The sequence below is a fragment of the Paroedura picta genome, chromosome 7 (assembly GCF_049243985.1).
Source record: "Paroedura picta isolate Pp20150507F chromosome 7, Ppicta_v3.0, whole genome shotgun sequence".
NCBI lineage: Eukaryota > Metazoa > Chordata > Lepidosauria > Squamata > Gekkonidae > Paroedura > Paroedura picta.
The window spans coordinates 16,335,333-16,353,401 of record NC_135375.1 but is presented as its reverse complement, the minus strand read 5'-3'; the positions used below and the strand labels follow the sequence as shown (position 1 = coordinate 16,353,401).

Genomic DNA, 18,069 nt, shown 5'->3' with positions numbered 1-18,069 from the left:
CCAAATGTACTATTATATTAAAAGTTCATTTGATAGTTTCTGTGTCGATATTACATTTCCATCATACCTTTATTCTTTTGAATAGGGAAAAGACCCCTTTGTTTAGAGAGCAGAAGGCTATTTTTGAAACACTGGATGGTGAGTAAGCAAATAAGCTCAGAATGATACAGCTGATGTTAGTGGGTCATGTGATTTACTTAATTATTATTATTTATTATTATATTTCTATACTGTTTTTCCATGGGGCTCAAGGCAGTTTACAATAAAATCAGTTAATTATATGCATTCAGCATACCATGTTTCTTGAGTATATATGAGGAGAAAGCTGGCATTTATTTATTTATTATTTGGATTTATTACCCACTGCTATCTCACAGCATCTCGTGACAGGTTACAATAAAATGATTTAAAAAAAACCCAATTACACATAAAACCAAAAGCTTGCTCCAGCAACAAGACAATCCATAAAAAACTCAAGTCCCATCCACTACCCTCCTTCTCACAGCGCCTCAGTGGGCTGTAATATTCAAAGGTGCCGACAAAAGGGGCCACGATCTTCTGCACCCTGACCTCAACCGAAGCCCTGGCGGAAGAGCTCCGTCTTAAAGGCCCTGAGGAACTGTGCAAGCTCCTGGTTGTTGTAGAGTTTGTTTTCTGTGCACCTGTTAGGTGGTCTATTGTTATATATGAGATGTTATTTTAGTTTAATGGACTGCCTGTAACCAGGAAAAGGCCTGCTCCCCTTTGAGATAGAAATATCATGGTCCAGGATAGGTCATGAAGGATGTACCTGGAGCTCTAGGAGGTGATAAACAAGTGGTTCTCTATTGTAATTTTCATTGGGCCTGTCTTGCAGTAGGATGTTGCTAGGTATCCTTCTTGCTTTGTTGATCTCCTTCTTCACTTCACCCATTGAATTATCAACCTGTTCAAGATTCACATGTGCAGACTGTTTCAACCACAAAGTGGGCCAAAGTACATTTCACATGGACAGACTCCTGATGCTACAAAATAGGCCCCCGTGGAATCCATGTTCTTCTTATTGAAGATGATGCACACAGTATATGAAAGCTATGGTGCATACATGGCAAGAGCTGGGATCTTTAGTAGAATGTCTGCATGGCGTGCACAAGATCCCAGGTTCCATTTCAGGGTTTCTCCAGTTAAAGATCAGCTTGTAGATGATGTGAAAAATTATTGGCTGGGACTCTTGAAAGCAGGTGCCAGTCTGAGTAGACAATACTGGGTTTGATGGACCAATTGTCAGAATTATTTATTTCCTGCCACTCCAGGGAAGCTGGTTCGTGGCGGGTTACACATAGATCCTCGTATTCAATAAAACCCCCATTAAAATTAATATTCAACAATAACAATACATGCCCCCCCTTTTTTTCGGTCCCTGTGCGCAGTATCAGGTGGCATTAGGGATCCTATGCCATCTATTATATATTACCAGTCTACCATTGGCACCGGCCTGATAGTCCAATATATGAGCAGAGGTTTTATTAGTATATATAGGATATACTGCCTTTTTATGATGTTGAGGATTGTTTTTAAGATTATTGGGGATTGTTTCAGGCTATGTTTTCGATGTGACTTGCTGTACAGTGTTTCTTTTTTTGTGAACTGCTGTGTGCCAGCTTGCTGGGAGTGGCAGTATAAAAGTCCAATAAATAAATAAATAATAATTTAAAAATCCAATCTCTCTCCCCCCCACCACCAGCAGCCCAGTTGCCAGCGCAGCATCAGAGGGACTACACCTACTGTTGTCCCTCTGTTGTTGTTCAGATATTGTGGTATCTCTTCCTTAGCGGGGCCCATCCGATCTTCTCACTGCACTGACCTCGCCCATAGTCCAAGGAAGCTTAATGTGTTAATATGTCCAAACTCAGCCACTGCCCCAAGGGAACACCTTAGTGCAGTTTTGAATGTGCACACATGTATATTATCCTAAAGGCAGGGATGGCTTCAGCTGCCCACCCCCCTATACTATCCTCTAATAATAAAAGCCCAAGAGTCTAATTCCAGCAAAACTTTTAAAAATAACACTTTGAGGGCCCCAATTGGGTGAAAGGATGGGATTAAAAACATTGTAAAGAAACAAATAAAACTCTGGATGATCCAGTACAAATGTCAGCATGGCAACCTGTTATTTGTGGGTGGGGGGGGGGGCAGGCTTGAACAGCAAAAGCAAAGCAATCCAGCAGAAACCAGAACTTGCCCCAGCCTACTCCGAAAAGGTAAATCCCCTGATACTGCAAGGGGGACACACTGCTATCCACTCTGGCTTCCATGGTTGTACGGTCCCTGATCTTCTTCCTCATATTATTTTGTTTTGCCCCAAGTTCTCTTTATACCGCTATGCGACATCTGACATGCTGTCCTCCTTTCAATTCCATTGTGATGAATCTGTAATAATAAATTACTTGTCAGCAAGGATCCCGCTCGAATCTCCCATATTGCAGCATTTTTAGGCAAGGTTTTTAGAATTAATGCCTTGTTTTTAATGACACTGAGTAACTCTGCCTGCTTTTTAATTTCATTACTTTGTATCTCCCTACTGGTATTGCCCATTAGGCCAATAAAGGCTTCTGTATCTGTCACTCTGGCTTCCTATCTAGGTTTTCAGTGCCCAACCCAAACTCTTTATTCCTACTGTTATGATGGCCAGTTCTTAGTCTGACCAAGAGTGCTTGCCCTCAAAAGCTCACGCCTTGAATCAATCTTTGTTGGTCTTAAAGGTGCTACTGGACTCTGATTTTATTGTACTACTTCAGACCAACACAGCTACTGTGGAAACAGAAACTGAACTTCATTCTTCTTCTTCTTCTTCTTCTTCTTCTTCTTCTTCTTCTTCTTCTTCTTCTTCACTTTTCTGTTCCTCCTCCGCCTCCTCCCCAGAGCACCCTTCTCTCCATCTTGGTGGACTTTCTAGCCCAGCTGTTTACCTCTCTATGCTCCGTCCCTCCCGCCCTCCTCTCGTCGTCATGCTTTGTAATAGACGACGCGGCCGGAGCAGGCAACGTGCGGCAGGCTCGGCGGTGGCGGCGGCAGCCGGAGCAGCTTTTTTGCCTCTTTATAAGCACCGCTGCATTGCCCGGATGTGAATGGATTACAATGTCTCTTTCAGGGAAACGTATTACTATCAATTTCTCCTTGGGGGAGTCAGAGAGGAGGAGGAGGAGGATGAGAAGGAGGAGAGATCTGTAAAGTTGGAACAAGTTTAAGACTTTTTTTGGGGGGGGAGGGGGGTGATTATTTTTTTCCGAGGGGAGGAAAAAAAAAGACAGAAGGGGTTAATCGCTCTGCCACCGAGATTGTTTGTTTTTTGCGGAACAGTTTATTAGCAGCCATGTGTTCCTAAGCGAAAGACACGGGGAAAGTTATTGGATCTTCCTTTTGTATGACCGTTTTGTTGTGATTTTTTTTCTTCTTCTCTCCCACTCCTCGCTGGCTTTTAATTTTTCGTTCTTGGGGGTGGGAGGGCTGCTTTTTTTTTTGGTGGCTCACGGTGGATAATTCAAAAGCAAGCCAAAACCCCTTTCTCGGTCGTAAAACTGATTTAAAGGTGTGGAATATTCTCTGGATCAAGACTGAGTGCGAGTTAAAAAAAACAACTACTTTTTTTGAGGGTCAAAACACACGTGAGGCAAAAAAACAAACAAAAAAGCACCTTTTGCAGAAGATCTCTGTCATTGCTTCCCCTAAAATACTTTCCTTGGAATATTCTGAGCATATTTGTGGCCATTTAAGGTAAAGTTCCATTTGCTCTCTTAGAGTGATTTATCTTCTCTTTCTTTCTAAATTTTTTTTCTCATCCCAATGTATTTTTGAGCTTGATGCAACTTGGGGGCAATGTGATTTTGAACGGCTCTGTGTCTTTACCCATTTAACCAGGCGTGTGTAACTAGAATAAATTATCTGTGCATGTCCCACTACCAAATAATTTGGTTTCAATTCCGTGCTTGCAGAGGGGATGGGGGGGAAAGTACGATCCGTCTGGTTTTCTCGGAGGAGGGAATAAGGTGCACCTTGTAGCAGCAGCATTTTGGAATTAAAAGTCGAGCATGCTTGCGAGGCGGGGAGGGGGAGGAGGTTGGCATCCTCCCCAGAAAAACTGGCATGTCCAAAAAAACAAAACAAAACAAAAAAACAAGCCCGGCAAATTCTCAATTTAGGAAAGCAAAAGTTTCCAGCCGTGCTCCCTGTCTGGGCACTAACACCTTCTGCAAGGTAGCCTCTCCAAAGCGGCCTGCACAATTTTAAAGGAGACCCAGCAAACAATAACAGTTCCAAGTGTCCTAAACAATGGGGCGTGTGTGTTTGTGTGTCGGGATGGAGGGGGGGAGGATGGAGGAACGAGAGAATATTGGGAGTTCTGGCGAAGTCTTTTGCAATCACGTGTATTTTGCAGCGGACTATAAAGTTCCTTTGCTGCCTCCGTGCGTGTGCGCGCGCGAGTGTGTGTGTGTGTGTGTCTGGGCGCGCGCTCCCGGGTGCGCGAGAGAGAGAGAGCGAGCTGCGGAAGAATTATTACTATTATTATTATTTAATAATAAAAACCTTTAAAGGGAGGGAGGAAGGGAGGGAGGAACGACGACGCGGGAAGGACGGCGGGCAAGAGAAGGACCCAAGTAAACTCGCGTGTCCGTTTCCAGCTCGCCACGATCCCGGGCATGGCCGAGAACGAGGTGTCCGATCCGTCCGCCTTTCTTTCCGATCCCGATCTGTAGCTATCGATCTCTCCCTTGTCCTCCTTCGGGGAGGGAGGGAGGGAGGGGGGTGGGTGGGGAGGAGGGGGGTCCCGCGTGGATGCGAGCGAGTGTTTGTGTGCAAACGGGGTGGGTGGAGGGGGTGGGTGGGAGAGCCATCTCCCCAGGAAAGCCGAGGCAGCTCCGGCACCAGGGGGAGCGCGGCGGCGGCGGCTGCTCCTGCCCTCTGTTTCGCTTCTGCTGAACTTGCAGCCCGGCTTCTTGGGGGTCTGTCGGCGTTGGGGGGGGGGTTAGCCTTGTCGTGGTGGGGGGGGGGTCTCCTCTCCCGCCTCCCCTCTTCCTCTCCCCTCCCCCGGGCAGAAAAAGAGTTTATTTCCCCCCCCCCCCCGGTTTTGGTTCGGAACCAGCGCTGCTTCCTCCCTGCGCCGCGTCTTTTCCTTTCTCCCTTCTTTCGTCTTTCTCTCCCTACCGCCCTGCCCCGTCCCCCCCGTCCCCCAATTCGGGGAGAGCCTTCGCGTGGCGCCAGCGGGGTCTCCCTCTCTCGCTCGCTCGCTCGCCCGCTCTGCCTCTCCTTTCGCCTTTCCCCCCCTCGGCGCTCGGCTGCGGCGTGCGGATGCGGGGCTTGCGAGCGATGAAACCCAGAGCGCGGGGCTGCGGTCGGAAAGGGAACCCCTTCGCCGCCCTCTCGGCCGGTAGGTACCAACCGGGTGCGTGCCTCTGTGTGTGTGTGTGTGTGTGTGTGTGTGTGTGTGCGCTCCCCCCCCCCCTCCTCCTTAAACAAGAGCGGCTTCAGCAGGGAGTTAGTTGGGGCCGGTGCTGCGCGGAGGAGCCCGCACGAGAACCGCCGGTGGATTCATTGGGAACACATGAAATCGCGCTCGCTCTCCCTCCCTTCTTAATATGGGGGGTGGGTATGTGTGTGGGGGGGGGGAAGGCGACAGTGGCCTTTTGCGTCGCTCCCCTCCCCACCCTCCCTGTTTTGTTTTTTTTGAGTTTTAAAGCCCCGGAGGACTTGGTTGCCGATGGGCCCCGAGAGGTGCCCTTTGAGTTGCAGGGAGTTCCTTCCAACTCGCGGGGATCGCCCGCATCAATTAGACAGCTCATTGTCAAGGGTTAACGCTGCCTCTCCCCCCACCCCCCTCCCAGCAGTTTAATTAGAAGAGGCATCTAGGCTGATGGTCAAAGGTTGGTTTCCTCTTTCTCTCCCCCACCGCCTCCCCCCCTCCCCGGTTCCCCCATCCGTCTTCTTTTGCTCCCCGCCCCCCCCCTGTCTTTTTTGGGGACCCAGACTCTCTTGTTCCACTGGTTTCTGCCTTTGTGAAACAATCTCCAAATGCTTTTTTTGTGCCGAAAGCGGACAAGGTGCAATAGAGGCGTATTTTACAAAAAAGAAAGTTGGGAGAGGATGGCTGTAGTTTGGAGATGGGCTCATTCATTATTTGCTGAACCTCCTGTTGCATAGAGGACCTGCTGAATGGCGTGGCTTCGTTTCTCTCTCTCTCTCTCTGTGTCTCCTGGATTTGGGGTTAGAATGTCTGCTAACCGGGATTAGAGCGGCTTGTTGGAGCCTCTCCCCTGCTCTACCTCCTCCTCGTTGTTGCTACCCCTCCATCTTCTCTCCCCCCCCCTCCATGACCTCTCCCATCCTCCTCCTAGACTCATTTTTTAAAAAAAAAATCCGATTGTTGTTTCCTGCAAGGCTCGGGACTGGGATTCTGATTGCGGTTATTTCCATGTTTCTAGGTTTGTGTGATTTTGCTAAAATGCATCACCAACAGCGAATGGCTGCCTTAGGGACGGACAAAGAACTCAGTGATTTACTGGATTTCAGTGCGGTAAGAAACAACGGTGGAAATTAACAACAGCTGTAAAAAAAAGAAAAGAATAAAAACCAAAACAAAATATTATAATAACCCCCCCCCCCCCAACACCCTTTCAAAACTGTGATTTGACTCCAGGAGCATCTTGGAGACCAACAAGATTTCCGGGGGGGAGAAGCTTTCAAGGGTCAACGCGCCCTCCCTTCGTCAGATACCAAGGAAGAGTCAAAGGGAGTTTTGACTCTCAAAAGGTTCTACCCCGAGTATCTTGTTGGTCTCCAAAATCCTACTGGACTCCAGTCTTGCTGTTTGACTGCAGTCCAACTCGGCTGCCCTCTGCAACTACCCCCAAAAGTGTGTTACACCAAGTCAAAACAAAGCAAAAGCTGTGAGTTAAGTATACGTAGAATAATTTTTAATCGGTAGCTAGAGCCACAGTAAATATGCATGCTCTACTATTATTTAATTAGAATATGCTTATTACTGTAAGATGATGGGATATTGTATGCAGTTTACTTGGATGAGCTTCCCCACAAAAATTTTTTTGTCACATTCCTTGTAAAAATTACAATATCTCATCATTTTTTGTTTAAAAACAATAGCTTAGCATTGTGCATTTTATCTAAAAAGTAAGTATGGCTTGCACACTGACTAATTGGTGGCTAATCAGTTCCATCTAGTGTGCTCCAAGTTCTTCCCTAGTTTCCTTTTTTGGTACATGAAAAGTGAAAGGAAATCCAGGACTAGTTCAATTTCAAGTTTCCAGTGAAATCTCAGGTTGCTCCTGTTTATCAAGGAATAAGTTGCATCTTTCCTGTGGACTCCCTCCCACAGTGGGTAGTGGGCTGTGCCTGCGTGCGCTGTTTTTCCTCTTAATTATAATAGCTTATTATTTTCTTGTTAGGCTTTTTTGGGTGTATATATATTAGTTCTGAGGCCAAATGTTAACCAGGTCTGGATAGTTGCCTAGTGGTTTAACCCCCCCTCCCTCCGCTTGTCTCTCTCCCCATCTCTTATTTTCTCTCCCCCTCCTCCTAAACTTCCCCTCCCCCCTTCTTACAATATGCCAGAAGTCTTTATTTATTTGTTCACAGAAAGGGGGGAGGGAGAACCAAGACAAGTCAATTTGATGTAGGAAGCATTTGTGTCTTTAAATAATTTCAGTGCTGGGAGAGGGGGGGGGGGGATAAAACCAGCTTTGTAAGTGGGGGCTATCTCAGTCTGCTGTTGCCTTTGAGACTTTCCTTTAGAGAAATGGCTTTGGGAAGTTTTGCTAGGAACTGTAGCTTCAGGCAGCTCTGTAGCCCCCACTTTGCTAGCTGCGCTTTTCCCATTTGTTCCTTTTGCTTTTTGTAGACTCTGACTCAGGGAAGGTGCGTATTATCCACTAGACACGTCGGAGAAGATGGAAACCAATTAGGGTCGAAATAAATGCTGGAGAGAGAGAGAGAGTGTGTGTGTGTGTGTGTGTGAGAGAGAGAGAGAGGGAGGGAGAGAGAAAGAGTGTCTTGCTTCAGATTGTTCTCACGTTAAGAGCCGAAATGAAAATTTAGGGCAGGTGGATCACTGGATTAATATTTTCTTGGGTCCATGTACGAAAAGCAAATTCTAAAACGGGATGGAAATGGATATAGCTACGTTTATGACCAAGGTTTCAGTTACAAACTTTTCCCCACCTCATCTTTGGCAGTCTCGAGAGTCAGAAGTGTTTTTACTTGCCTGATACTGAACGCTTCATATTGTAGCTGGGAGACTGAAGCCCCCCCTCCCCTCAGTAATATATTGTTTGGGTAGCAAGTAAATCTAAGAAGAAGAAAAAATCATGGGGCTTGGACTGCTTTGCCATTGTGAAAACGGAGATGGGAGTTGTTTTGTATTTAAACAAACCGTCCTTGTTGTTTTTGTATAGGTGCAAGATGAAATGTAAGCCATCAGTGGATGGTAGGGTGGGGGAAATTCTGTTTACTCACAATAATGTCTCTTTGTTTTCTTTTAGATGTTTTCACCTCCTGTGAGCAGTGGGAAAAATGGACCGACTTCTTTGGCAAGTGGACATTTTACTGGCTCAAGTATGTCCAGTTTGTGTTTAGCATGCAGTTAACTGTCTTTAGGTATTTTCTGCATACACTGTGTGTCTGTTTTAATGACAGAACTCTGTCTTGGGGAGGGGGGCAGGAGGGCTTCGAGTGAGATTTCAGTTGAATCATTTGTGATGGTTGTATTGCTTATATGCATATTATAGAACGTTTCTTAAAATATATTTTGCATCAGTGGTCATTCTGCAAGAACTAGTTTACAGGCAACGTGAAACGAAATTAAAATTTGGCAGTTCTAAAATTCTGAACACCCATTTCCATTTTGTTACATGAGGGGACATAAACACACCTCAGAAATAAATCCTCTCCACTTTCAGGGCTCTACCTAATTTTTTTTAAACGCCCTGATTCTGTTTTTTTGAGATTAGCATTTGGTGGTGGATTGCTTAGGGATCCATGAGCAAGTATCTAGTAGCATAACTGAATGGAATTTTTTTTCATTAATAAAAAATCTCCTATTCTGGATTCCTTAAAGGCTTTTACTCCTCTTAGAAGAAGACCCGATTGACATCGATGCGCATGTTTATTTGTGATGAAAGGAGAAAGTTTTGCATTCCACAAAAATAGGATATTTCTGTGTAGTCTGGTTATAAATGCAAGAGCTCCCGCATGTAGTAATAGAATGTCAAGAATAGAAGCTGCTTATATATTGGAAATTATTCGTTTTCTGTTAGGCTAGCAACAAGAAATGCACATTTGAATCCCCCCTCCCAAATAATTTCATTGTATTCAGTCCCCTAAATTGTTGCATTGAGTTCTTTGGACACACCTCAGATATATCTACAATTAAACAGCTGCAGCGTTGTCAATATTTTGGCAGTTACACTGCAGAAAGTGTTCCTATGTGGAGAGCATCTCTGAACCAGATGTTGGATTTTTACAAGCTTTTTACGAGTTCCCTCCCAATGATTATCTAGGGGTGCTCTCCTATTCCTGTCAGTGGCAAAATTCCCAATTTTGATAACGTATGACTGGAAGTAGTATATCTGGAAAGAAAGATTGTTATTTTCAGTAAGCAGTTGGTTACAGTAGTTTCTTTTTCAGCTCAAGTTCTGATGCCAAAATGTTCAATTTGTATTTTTATAATGAGTTTCAACTTCATAATTTTTGATTACATTGATTTTTTTAAAAAATGAACAGAAGTGTGTCATGGAGACGGTTCTGTCTTCAGTACAATGATATTAGATTTCATTGATGGGCATCTCTACACCTTAATTCCTAAACATATTTTCTTAGTTTCAAACCCAAACGGTCTCAGTAGAGTTTCATATCCACCAAATGGACATCCTGTAGAGATTAACTGCATTTTGTGATATTTTATTTACAATACTTAATTTTAAAGAAAGTATAGCATTTAGGATTCTCCACCCCCCATTGTAGACACAGTAAAGTATTTGTGCCAAATAAATCAATGTGTCAGCTTACATACAATCAATGCTACAGCTAACTACTTGCCGAGCTTCTGTTAGCGAGATACTTATTTTTAAGGGATTTTCCTTAGTTTAATGTTCTACTGTGAGGCCAGTGGATTAGCAGTTTAAAAGGAGTGAAGATGTTACCTAAAAATCTAGGGAAATCAACATTTTCATTGTAGTGTGCCCAACGCAAAAATTTTGCATTGAGGTGTTAAGTCTAACAAGCAAATAACTGAAAAGGAAAAGAAGAAGAAAAAACCCTCACTGAGTCAAAGCAGTAAAATTAAGCATTGGAGATCTTAAAACAATGCCTCAAGCCACAATACTCTGCAGACCTTATAAATAAATCCATTTGAAATCTGTGGACTGACTTACAGGTAGATTGTGTGTATGAATGACTACTTTTGCTGTCTGTGCATATAACATAAGGAGAGATTCTAGTGTCCTGTTGAAGAGAAATGAAAAGTTGGGGTTGTTATAATAATGTCCTGAAGATGTTGAGTGTAAATAGTAGCAGACTCTCTTTTTTGGCATATGGTAAAAGCTGATGGAACATTCAGTGGCTACAGAAAGTTGTAGAATCCCACGTGTTACTAACTGGTATTGAATGTTTAGGAAAACTGTTGACCTGCAGGTGTACTTATGCACCTTTGAGTTGCACGGTTAATAGTAGCCTTAGCACGATAGGTGATGGTGTTATGGAGTCCTTGGAGATTGCAGCAAGAGAGACTTCAGACAAGGGCTTGTCAGTTGTAGCAAACTAGGCACCACTGTGGACTCATTCCAGAATCTGGTTTGTTGCCCTGACTTTTCTTATTTGAGATAGAAGGACATTTAGCAAATAAATTATAAGCTGAGACTCAAATGGGCTTCACTGTCTCAGCTGGGGAAGATACACTCTGTGGGTTTGATTGGGGAATCTAGGCGTTTGTCCATATCTGTTTTAAGTTTAGTATCCCCTTTAAATGGAACACTTGTCTTTTGTATTGGTTTGAAATTTCTGGTGTACAGGAGAAAAATCCCAAAGAAATTATATGCGGTGGCTTTCTCTCTCTTTAAAATCTGTCCCTTTAATACATGGTAATCGGATGTGATTGATAATGTGTGAATAAAAATTTCAGTGGGCCTGTATTTTCCTTTAATCTCTAATTTTGCAAATGTGGCCTCTTCCTACCTCAAAAAATTGGGAAGGCTGCAAAGCAGAATGGAATGTAACCTGAGCCACAGGCCTGACATTCCCAGGATGCATTTTTCACATGAAAGGCTTTTGTCAGTGTTGTAAAGGACCTGCAGTTTTTGTTTGATGTTTGCAGGTGTTCAGCAGAGAGCACTAAAACAATCCAGCCATGATGGTTTAGAGGCCTTGTGACCTTAACAGGGGAAACTGGAGCGGACCTGACTAACGTTTAAGGGGACTTTCCTGGGCTCAGCCTGAATGCCAAGGATATGGGTTTGATTTCAGCTTGTTGGAGTCCACTGCCACAGAATTTAGGAAAGCAGATGATGATTGTATATATCTTTTAATTCCTAGAAAATGCTTTTAGAGAATTTGCAAATTTGGGGTGAGCCACGATTGCCACATCAGATCATTAGCCACCTCTGTAGCATTTGCAGTTTCCCTCTATTGTATGGAGGTTTGCTAAAAAAATTTCCTTTGATATACTTGTGGCTTCTGTCCCCCTCTCCCCTCGGGCCTGGTGGTTGCTTGGCTTCATATGTGCATTCAAGGATGTGCATTCAAGGACCTGAAATGAGAACGGCATGAATCTCTGTATGAATGAGATGTACCAGTACAGCAATGGGGCCAAAAATGCCTGTACTCAAAATATGAGGTGGGCATTGCGTAGGAAGACATGAGCCGTTGCTAGGTAAAGTGGGAGTTCTTCTGCAGCCTCTTCCCCAAATGCCAAGCCATCTCCTGCCTGTCAGTAACCCAGGTGAAGTTGAGAGCAGGTGGCAGTGTTAGAGCTGCAGATCGGGGAGGGGGGGGAGGTTCTTCAAGAGCCCTGTTTCATGTTTTGCCACAGGTCTGCCTGTCCTTGCAGTTCCTCCAGGAGGGGTCTTTTCCAGCTGAACTCTCTGGTTTATGTTGTCTTGGTAATACTTGGGCAGGCTTAAATTTCCCTTCCCGGCTTTAAAGAGGATTACTGTGATATAGGTTAAGAACCTCTGCTATAAGATGAAAAATCTTCAGCCTTGCAAACGGAATGAGGAGATAAACTTGTTTCTGGACTGTACCTCTTCAGAGTTGCAGGTAGAGGCTCACACGATTGTATGAGCCTTTGTAAAAATATATATATATATATATTCCCCCCACCCCACAGTCACAAATGTGATGTCAGTGAGAAAGGTTGTAGCCTATATTTCTCCCTGGTGTACTCATTTTCTATTGTGAAAAGTTTTGGGAGGGGTGTGTGTGTGTTTTAATGGCAAGCATTGAGTTACGTGAGCACCCATCTACTGCTTGAAGTGGTATAGTCCAGACCAAAGTTTACTGCTACTTCAACTGTTGTTTGGGAGAAACTAGGCCTTTGTTAGGGAATTGCAGAGCTGACATTGTTGGATGGATAGTGCTCAGTGCAATTAGGTAAATTAATTCCTTTTGTGTTTCCCTCTAAACATACACTGTCTTGGTGAAGCAGGGCTACTGGGATAAAGCATTATTCCGTGGGCAGGAGGAGAGCAGCAGGAGGCCTTAAATGAAATATTTGTCATTAGAATGTTTTGTTTGCAGACTGGCCCTACCGTAATATTTATTTTATTGTTTATATTTGTATTCCTCTCAGTCCTTAAGGCTCTCAGCAGGTTACAATGCATATGAACAATTGCAACCCAATGGAAAATACGACAACGGTTAACAGCTCCCCACCCTTTCTTATCTGTTTTCACCCATTCTGCCTCCTGTGCTACCTTCAGATCGCTTTCTCTGGCCCCAGCATAAAAGCAGCAGGCCTAACTTTCAATGGAGGGAAGAGAAGCTCAGAGCTTTTGTTTTCGAGTTCGTCTGAAAACAATAGAAGTATCCAAAATGGTAGCTTAAGCATAGGGTATAGGAGAATGTAGCCATCTAGACATTTTACTAGCGCATAAACTGAGGGCCAGATAAGATTTTGCTATATGGTGGTTTTAAAGTTGCTCTGTTAAAAAGGTACTTAAATGTTTAATAGTTGAGCAGAATGGCATAGTTCGGGGTGGGGGTGGGGACATAGAAGGCATGACTGAACAAGTGCATGGGCTCTGTGTGCTAGACCATGTTTATTATCTTGACACATGATATTCCACCATTCCAGTGAAATGGGGCACCAAAAAAAAATGCACTTAGTACCTACATAAATGGAAGGCCCTTGAATCATTTAAGCTGCCAGTCTTCAATGGCAGATGGCACTTATATTTTTGAATAGTTTTCTCTTTGTTTTGTCTTTGGAAATCATTAGGGATTTAGCCATGCAAACACAGAAGCAGCTACTTCCATATTTGTCATGGCTTACATTGTGCAGTGATGTTTTAAAAAGAGAGGAGGCTTGTTCTCATCCACGGGTCCTTCTAGTTATATTTTTTATGACTGCAAGGGTAGTTATGCTGTTAGCCTGTTAGTGGCTCTTCTGTTAGATGTTGTCCCACATGCCACAACCTTCAAGGCCATGGTGACCAGTCATGTACACAAGCCCTCCCCCTCCCCCCAAAGTAGAGGACCAAGATAGAAACCATTATCATAACTTCCAGGCTGTAAGACAGTAGGAGCAAAATTGATGCTATTAGGTGTTCCTTCTGGCCTGGTTATAAAAAAGCACAGATAGAATCATAGAATCATAGAGTTAGAAGGGACCTCATGGGTCATCTAGTCCCCTGCACTATGCAGGACACTCACATCCCAATCGCTCATCTACTGTAACTTGCCACCCCTTTGCCTTGATTTGCCGTTGTACCATACTCAGTTTGATGACTATATAGAAATGGGAATCAGAGCATCTTAGGTTAGATTTTTATCCCTGACAGTTGTATCAAGAGGCATCTGCTTTATCACTAAGTAGCTGTCAGTCTGGCCTCTAAATTGTGGGCCATGGTAGTAAGGAAGAGTACAGCTCTCCTTCACACGTTTGGAGCAGGCAAATATCTGTTAATTTGCCTGGGGATAACCAAGCAATGGACTTAATTTCTTCAGAAGATATTGCTATAAAATTATTCAAGGGAAACTGGTGTACCTCAGATGCTTTCCAGTTATAGCTAAATATTGTGCATCAAATATTCTGCAACCAAAAACTTAAACATTTTTAAAATAAAAGAGAAGAAAAGTTTTGTGGCACTTTAAATTATCTGGACTACAGCTTTTGTAGCGTACTGTACCAGGTTCAGAACATTGCTCATGATTGAAGTCCTAATTGAGTGGAGTTACTATTTAATAATATAGTATGTGTGAGCAAGCTCAGTTAAGGTGAAGTTTCTAGTTTGTCTCAAATATTGCTGCTTCTGCTTAATGGGTTTGTTGATCTATAACAAGTGCTTTGTTCAGATCTAAACATTTAGTACCACTGGGTCATATACCACGTCACCGTACCAGGTTTGACAATATTCTCTCCAATCTTATTCCTGTGTGTGACGTAGAAGCCCTTTTAAACCCCCTCCCCCCTTCCCAACCTTCCAACTCATCTGGTATGCCTGCCTTGTCTCTGATTTTTGTGGTTGATTCCTGGTTTTTTTAGCTAGGATAATCATCATGCCTGTTCAGGCCAATGTGCATTGGGTTTTAAATTTGTATTGTTTGGTGGAAAAGACTCATCAGGAGGGTGATAGTAGAAAGTCAACTCTCATTCTTTCTTCCCTTGCCCCATGTACGAGAAAGCTTGACGGAGAGTATTCATGGCCCATAATTCCAGGGAATGTATGCACATATAAGCGCAAACACAGTCCTTGTGGTCTAAGTGCTGCTAGGAATGAACCGCTGTCAACATTGGACAAAATCAGCAAATTGTCTTTTCTCCTTGAAATGAGATAATCAGGCCAATAACAGAGGAACTACTGTATATAATAGAATGAAGTAATGAAAGTTTATGCTGTTAATTACTCGGTTTTCTCCCAAATGCACAGCATCACAGAGTAGTAAAGACTTTCATAAACGGTTTTGTTCTTAGCTTAATCTTTAATCTGTTATTATAAACATAGTCGTTTTTGTAAGCACTGCAGATCAAACATTGACTCCTAATGGAAAGATACGTTTTTATATCAGGAAGTTTGCAACTTAGCTGAGCCTGTAAAGAACCACAAGCCTGGTGGCCCAGGCCTGTGGTTTTCAGTGTTTGATATTATGATGCTATTTAGATATGTTCCCTGAAGGCAAGATAACAGATCTGCAATTGCTTAATCAGGAACAGTGTGTATGTTTGCAGTCGTCCGCCTTTTAAAGATCATTTACCAAAATGTTCTCAAGTAAATGTTTGTCAGTGTGGTGGACATGATGAGAGGTGTGTTGGAAAGAAGAGAGAAATTCAACTTGTAAAGAAATGTAAACTCAGATTTAACGGGAGTATCTGTTTGCTTAGATGTTTTGGACACTGCAGATCCCAGACCTTTGAGCAATTCGTTGGATGAGTTTGATCAAATAGGATTTTTGGGATGCTTCACACATGCATAATTTCCTATATTGGTATCTTTTCCACATGCAACCAAGTACACGTGTGTACGTATGTTTGCATGCAAATTTCTACACGGAAACGATTCTCCATGTAAGGAATTTAACTGTGCATGAAGAGAAATTCTATTAATTTAGCAACACTTTACATAACTATTCAAAGCAGATACGCTCAGAATTGTTTAATATATATGAGCATTGTCTTAGCTATTATGCTATATAAAAGTTTATAAATGTCTCGCCTTAGGAGTACAATAATATATGGAAATATAATGAGCCAGATGTGATGACATCGTATCATTTAGGCTGAAGTTTCAAAGGAGGAAATTTCATCACAAAAATAATGGTTGATTTTTTAAAAAGAAGTTTTTACCCCTGATCTTTAATGAACAAACGATATCTCTTGCACTGTGGCTTGAGTGTGCACCTTTCTACTAGGTTATCTGAGACTAGGGTTGTGCGATTCGGCCGCCGAAGCGGCCGTTCCGTCCGGGCGCAGCCAGCGCCGCGCCGCGGGGGGGGGGAGGGCGGTGCCGGCAACGGCGTGACAGCGGGCGCAACCACGCAGGCGCGGAGTTCCGCGCCTGCGTGGTTGTGCCCGCTGTCACGCCGCTGCCGGCACCGCCCTCCCCCCCCCGCGGCGCGGCGCTGGCTGCGCCCGGACGGAACGGCCGCTTCGGCGGCCGAATCGCACAACCCTATCTGAGACCTTTTCTGCATGAAGATTGCTGCCCTGGCCAGCACTTGTCTGCTTGCAGGGCTAATGCCTGCTTCCAGATGACACTGGCCTGAGGCTGGCTCAGCTTAGGCCCTCCATTACCCTGCGGCAAGGGAATGTGGATTCTTCCGTGTCCCCTTCCTTACCGTGGGTGCTATTAGGGCCTCTTTCGGGACAGACCTGTGTGGCAGGGAAGAGTTGCAGCCTGGCTTCTCCTTTGATTACGTTATCCCGGAAGAGACAAATAATGCCCCAGGCAGTTAAGAACAGGATATTACATTCTTAAAAATTGAAATTGGGCCCCTGCCACCCTGCAGCGTGAACTTTCTTACCATTGAGAAACCTCTGAAACATTCTTCAGGCTTTGAGAAACCCCAGAATTTTACGATCGTGCAGAATATAGTTGGGAAACATAGCTGTGTTCGCACTCATTCGAGGCCCCTCCCCTTCCTCCCTCCTCCGGGACCATCATTGGCCATTTTGGGGAGGGGCAGATCGACATGACCATATATACTCAAATTGCCTGATTAATTTTTAAAATATTTTTAAAAATTTGTTAAACATTTATTAACTCTCACCCATTCAGGAAACCCTTCTAGGGCTGTAAAAAAAAAAAAAAAGCCTGGCTGAGAAAGCCTGTCTTATTGTATTGACATGAGTTTTTTAAAAAGATCTTTTACATTTATTTCCATGCTTTTAAGGAGCCTTTCTTTTCCTGCTAGCCCAGCTGATGCTCAGACCTTTGTCATAAGTTCTACTTGGCGCCAAGAGTAGGGCTCCTGCTTTCTTATTCCTGTTTTAAAATGGGCATTTATGTGCTGATGATGCAGGTGGAGATTCTATTCTCTTGCATTGCTATTGAGCAAGTCCTGTTTGGTTGGCCAGACGCCCATGGATGACTGAAATATTTGACCGCCCAATGTTGCTGTTATTTGTTATCATATTATTAATGATGTATTGTAATGGTTTAATGTTTTAATGAAAGTTTTATTATTACTATTATTATTATTATTATTATTATTATTATTATTATTATTATTATTATTATTATTATTAGATTTATTTCCCGCCTCTCCCGACAGGCTCGAGGTGGGGCACAACAACTAACCCCATTAAAATTCCCATTAAAACATCAATCTACTAACATGATGGCTAAAAATCCCATCCCTCCCCCAATTATCAAAGAGGTGAAGGGGAAAGGATAGGGGAGTAGCGTACACTCCAACTCCTAGGGGGGGGGGAGCGATGTTCCTGATTCGCTGATTTGATGTTACAGCCTGTATAACGTTCCATGTTATATAATGCTCAATGTAAACCGCCCAGAGCCACAAAGAATGGGCGGTATAGAAATCCAAATAAAAATAAATAAATAAATAAATAGGTCAGCATCCAAGTTGCTTCATTCATTTGGAAACAAAAATTTAACAATCAAACAGCATCAAATCCATTGGTCCTACTTATAGCTTTCCCCCCAGAATCTGTTGTCAGCGAGTGCTGCCTTTTGGTTTTCTATGCCAATGGTCACCAACACCCGGGCCGTGGCCCATTGCCGGGCCGCGAAGGCCTTGGCGCCGTGCCGCGGCTCCCTCTTCCCACCCCCCCCTGAAGCGAGAAGCTTGCCAGGCCGCGAGCAAATCTGCTGCCAAAGCGGCCGATTAGCTTGTGGCCCGGCAAGCTTCTTG

General features: G+C 43.8%; 1 protein-coding gene across 29 annotated transcripts in view; it reads left to right on the top strand.

The window, feature by feature from the left end:
* Nucleotides 1–3,013: 3,013 nt before the first annotated feature.
* TCF4 (transcription factor 4) overlaps nt 3,014–18,069 on the top strand; it is a 427,786-nt gene continuing 412,730 nt past the window's right edge. For 3 of the 29 annotated variants that reach the window (XR_013232983.1, XM_077346818.1, XM_077346813.1), the window contains exons 1-3: nt 5,130–5,404; nt 6,456–6,547; nt 8,529–8,601. Coding sequence is in view for 27 of the 29 variants with exons in the window: in XM_077346818.1 (XP_077202933.1) it covers nt 5,326–5,404; nt 6,456–6,547; nt 8,529–8,601 (244 nt within the window). In the remaining 2 variants the exon portion in view is untranslated. Of the gene's footprint in view, nt 3,754–4,581; nt 4,692–4,960; nt 4,980–5,123; nt 5,405–5,753; nt 5,898–6,455; nt 6,548–7,752; nt 7,906–8,071; nt 8,091–8,436; nt 8,456–8,528; nt 8,602–18,069 lie in introns of those variants that run through there. The other 26 variants (XM_077346840.1, XM_077346817.1, XM_077346824.1 and 23 more) reach the window with 23 other exon arrangements.